The sequence below is a fragment of the Berghia stephanieae genome, chromosome 8 (assembly GCF_034508935.2).
Source record: "Berghia stephanieae isolate SIO BIC M18660-M18661 chromosome 8, UCSD_Bste_1.3, whole genome shotgun sequence".
NCBI classification, from domain to species: Eukaryota; Metazoa; Mollusca; class Gastropoda; order Nudibranchia; family Aeolidiidae; genus Berghia; species Berghia stephanieae.
The window spans coordinates 39,738,071-39,743,070 of NC_088367.1; the positions used below are offsets into that span (position 1 = coordinate 39,738,071).

General features: G+C 37.1%; 1 protein-coding gene across 1 annotated transcript in view; it reads right to left on the reverse strand.

Annotated features, from left to right (window-relative positions):
- Positions 1-266: 266 nt before the first annotated feature.
- The window catches only part of LOC144979006 (membrane cofactor protein-like), a 24,836-nt gene continuing 20,102 nt past the window's right edge, over positions 267-5,000 (reverse strand). Inside the window, exons 3-4 of the mRNA XM_078925623.1 lie at positions 1,294-1,458; positions 267-343 (exon numbers count right to left, since the gene is read on the reverse strand). Of these exons, the coding sequence (XP_078781749.1) occupies positions 267-343; positions 1,294-1,458 (242 nt within the window). The remainder of the gene's footprint in view (positions 344-1,293; positions 1,459-5,000) is intronic.

The following is a 5,000-nucleotide window of genomic DNA, read 5'->3' on the forward strand; positions in this document are numbered from 1 at the left end:
TCAATGAAGACAAGTATTTTTACTCAAAACTTATAAAAGGAACGGAATTTACGTCATTCATCTCCTTGTTATTGTTTTTAACCAGCCATGTTTATGATTAGTTCTTCCTAAATTGTATTAATCAGACTATAAACTTTTAAGCTTACACATCGTTTTTTTTTTGTGTTCGTACGTTTTATCCGGCTGTCGGATGTTGTGAGCAGTTTGGCTAAACGCATAGCATGAAAAGCGCAAGGTTATTTTTTGTCTGATCTTAGAAAGCAAGTCTAAAACAATATTGCAGGCTCAAGTACAGAGTCGAGTGCTGTACTTATTTCGCTATTGAGGTCGATTATAAGAATAACTAGGGAAGGATAAAAAGGAAAATATAATATAACATGTAAAACATGTGGAAACAAAATAAGATTAAACAGTTCGCGAGTTTTCTGGCCAAATTTTAAATAGGTATATGTGTTCCAAAGTATGACAGTTGACTGCTTGCAAGAAAATGGCTAAGAAATTTCAATAGGATTCTTTAAAAGAAAATAAAACTATTGAAATAAAATAAAAAGAGACAAGAAATTTTAACAATTCTACGGTTCTTATAGATAGATAGATATATAGATAGATAGATAGACAGACAGACATATAGATAGATAGATGGATAGATAGATAGATAGATAGATAGATAGATACTTAGATATATAGAAATATAGATAGATAGATGGATAGATAGATGGATAGATAGGCGGGTAGATAGATAGATAGATAGATAGATAGATAGATAGATAGATAGAAATATAGATAGATAGATAGACGGGTAAATATATCGATAGATGGATAGATAGGCTGGTAGATAGACAGATAGATAAATAGATAGATAGACGAGACGGATAGACATATGATAGATAGGGAGATGATAGATAGATAGACAGACGATAGATAGGGAGATGATAGGTAGATAGACAGTCAGATAGACAAATGACAGATTGATAGATATATAGATATACAATTAGATAGATAGATATATGGATGGATAGATAGATAGATAGATAGAGACAGATAGACAAATGGCAGATAGATAGATGATAGATAGATAGACATAACTATAAACTTATAAGGACAACCATTTCTAGTTGAGGAAGGAAGAGAAAAGAGAGAGAGAGAGAGAGAGAGAGAGAGAGAGAGAGAGAGAGAGAGAGAGAGAGAGAGAGAGAGAGACGTACAGACGCTTTGAAAGTAAATGATATATGAAATATAGATTTGGATCACATGAATACATACAATAAGAACATTGTTATAAGGTTGCCTTACTGATACATGTTGGAGGTTCTGAGTTCCATTCCTTGCCGTTGCAGTATATGGATTCAGGACCCTCTCTGGTGTAGTCCGAGGCACAGGTAAAGCGTAGCATTCCTCCCCCGTAGAGTTTGGTGGCGATCATTGTGGGAGGAAGGTCGAGTTTGGGACAGCCAGATCCTAGGGGAAGATAATGACGATGTGCTGATGATTGATAATGATGATGATGATGATGATGATGCCGATAACCAGGATGATGATGATGATGATGATGATGATGATGATGATGATGAAGAATGGTGATTATGATTATGACAATGGTAATGATGGTCATGGTGATAGTGATGATGATGATGATGATGATGATGATGATGATGGTGGTGATGATGATGATGATGATGATGATGATGATGATGATGATGATGATGATGATGATCATGGTGATAGTGATGATGATCATGATGATGATGATGATGATGATGATGATGATGATGATGATGATGATGATGATGATGATGATGATGATGATGATGATGATGATGATGATTAGGATAGTGGTGATGACAACGATGATGGTGATGATGACAGCACCGGCCGTATTGACGACAATGATGATGATGATAATAATGGTGATGGTGATGATGATGAGAATGATGATAATATTGATGATGATGATGATGATGATGATAAGATTGATATTAGTTTGAAGAAAGGGAGAAGGAAAGGAAGAAGATGAAGTAGGAGGGGCACGGGCTGGGGGGGGGGGGGGGGGGGGGGGGGAAGAAAGGAGATTCTTTGATCTCGTATCTGGACCCTATAATAAGCATCATTTTTTTACTTTGAAAGAACATCATTCCCTCTTCCCCCAATAATAACAAACAACCACAAACGAAACGAGACCCCCCCCCCCTAAAAAAAAAAAACCAAAAAAAAAAAAAACAAAAAAAAAACCAAAAAACCCTAAAAAACCCCAAGAAAAAACAACGAAAAAACAAAACAAAACAAAACAACAAACGAACAAAAAAAAATAAATAATAAACATTAAAGAAACAAACACACACATATTCACACACACACACACACACACACACACACACACACACACAACAAAAACATATACAATTGAAAAAAAATAACCTCCCCCCCCCAAAAAAAAAAAACAAAATCAAGAAAAAATAATAAAAAAAAACAACAAAAAAAACAACAAAAAAAACCCAACAAAAAACAAAAAACAAAACAAAACAAGACAAACGAGAGGACGCAGGAACCTCTCGTAAAGTATCGCATAAACTCGTGTTAGTGTTAATCTGCTGAGTATGTAAGTTGGTGCCGCCAGGCACTGGTGTATGGATAGTTCAAGTTCAACGTCTTGAGTTGAAAGATAAATGTTTAATAGCTGCCTAAATTTGTCGTTGTTGGTAATATCTAGGATTTCTGGTGGGAGAGTGTTCCATTCCTTGATGGTTCATGGGAAGAATGACAGATATCTGAAATGTTGTGCCAGAATCAGTGCCAGACAGAACAAGAGGGAAAAAAATAATACAAGAACTACACTCTGAAACATCAGCCTGCCCATACTTAGGTTCGAATCTCAGGTTTCCTGATTCCTTACAGAGCCATTTAATTTGGCCCATGGAGCCGGAGTTTATCCCGGTTTCTATAGTGTGAAGCGGATAATAGAAATTGCTTGCTGAAGACTAACCATAAATGTTACAGCCTGCTCTGATTAGCGACAAGTTGTATGTCATACTGGTAATGGTGCGGCTATGTGGTCTTGTCGTGGTCTTGTATGACACTTGCTTTCGGATCGGAAAGTCCTGAGTTCGATCTTCTCTCGGCGCATAGTTGAGTCCTTGGAAAAGACTCTTTACTCATATTCTCCCCCCGTAGTCAGGTGTAAAATGAGTACATGTCCGTTAACAGCGTCGGGAAAAAATCGCATAACAAGCGTCATGTCTCGTTCTATTTGTTGCTGTTGGTCAGGGGCCCTTTGTAAAGCGCTTTGAGCACGTTTAGTGGATATTGCGCTATATAAAAGCTCAAGTTAAAAAAAAAATCAAGTGATATGGTTCAATCCCCAATCGAGGTAGGGCTGGATATTTCAGGAAGCTTTTTTTTTTAATCGCATTTTTTTCTGTTTTTTTTTTATGGCACTGTCATGTTCAAACCTTTTCACATTTTAAGTCTAGGTGTCCGATGTAGGCGTCAAAAGATTTGTCATCGAAATGTCTGGATGAGGTGCTCGACAGTTTCATTTCATCCAGGGCTGTGGGTTTGAGTCGTTGCTAATTCATATGAATACTACACTTCCACTTCAGTGGCGCTGATATAACCTAAATGTGTTGCAGGCGCCGTAAAACCCTTAAAAACAAAACAAACTTCCACTTCACCCACCAGAGACCAACGCCTTGTTTGTATGATATGAGAGCGGTCTAGTCACAACGTCTAGATAGACAGTAACGACTGTTTTACTAGACATGTCTTTCCATAGAAATTTGTTCCCATTGTCAAAAATGTCAAATCAACGTTGTGTAAAATAGATTGATAGGTAGATAGATAGCTAGAATATAGATAGATAGATAGATAGATAGATAGATAGATAGTTAGATAGATAGATAGCTAGAATATAGATAGATAGATAGATAGATAGATAGATAGATAGATAGAATATAGATAAATAGATAGATGGATAGATATAGAGAGATGGATAGATGGATAGATGTATAGATAGATAGATAGAAAGTAGATAGAGAGATAGATGGATAAAAAAGTACCATTTCCCCAAACACTTTCTTAAGGACAAGGACCCGACCCCCCCCCCCCACCCCCGCCCCACACCTTCTTTCAATAGAATCTACGAATCTACTCCGAATCGAAACGCTCCAATTGTTTGATTGTCGACCAGTTGAGCTATTCCGACGTGCACAAATTTGCAGGTCTGATAACCCAATCCCTAATGGGCTCAATTTTGTAATGGAAATATTAAAAAAAAATGACGCAAAATACTGTCCATTACAACAATGTTAAACTAGGCCCATAAGCGGTTCGGATGTCAGACTTGCGTATTTGTATACGTCGAACTATTCGAAATCTTGTCCCTTTGAAATTACATAGGGGTAATAAAGGAGAAAGGATGAACATCAGTGTAAATATTAGCAGGTCTGATAGCTGAACTTGATTTAACATTGTTATATTGGAAAATAAGTTGCGTTTCATTTGAGAGTATCTCCATTACAACGATGGGCCTATAAGATTTTGGGTTAGCAGTAGTCTTTCAGTCCTCAAGAGCCATTAGGGCCATGGAGCCGGAGTTTATCCCTGTTTCTATAGCGTAAAACGGACAGTAGCAATTGCTTGCTACCATTTTGATAGGACGCGAGTCTCTCGCAAATTACTTTCCGCTAGATCTATCAGACGCAGCTAACCATTCACTGCAAGGGTAAACATGGGGATCAGAAAAAAAAATCTCGGTCCTTTTGTGTGTGAAGCGAGTGCTCTACCAACTGAGCTATTGGGACCCCCTTGGATTACCAGGCTTGCATCTCATTATACGTCGACACAAATGTGTCAGACCTTTTGCTGCAAAAATCCTAAAATAGAATGAAAATCGCATGAATATAACATTTTGTCAAAAGGTATACGAGTGCGAGCACCCTTTTAAAAGCAAATCATATTCTTTTAAGATTTAATATCTAAGAGTTCGTAATGCATAATTTTGATGC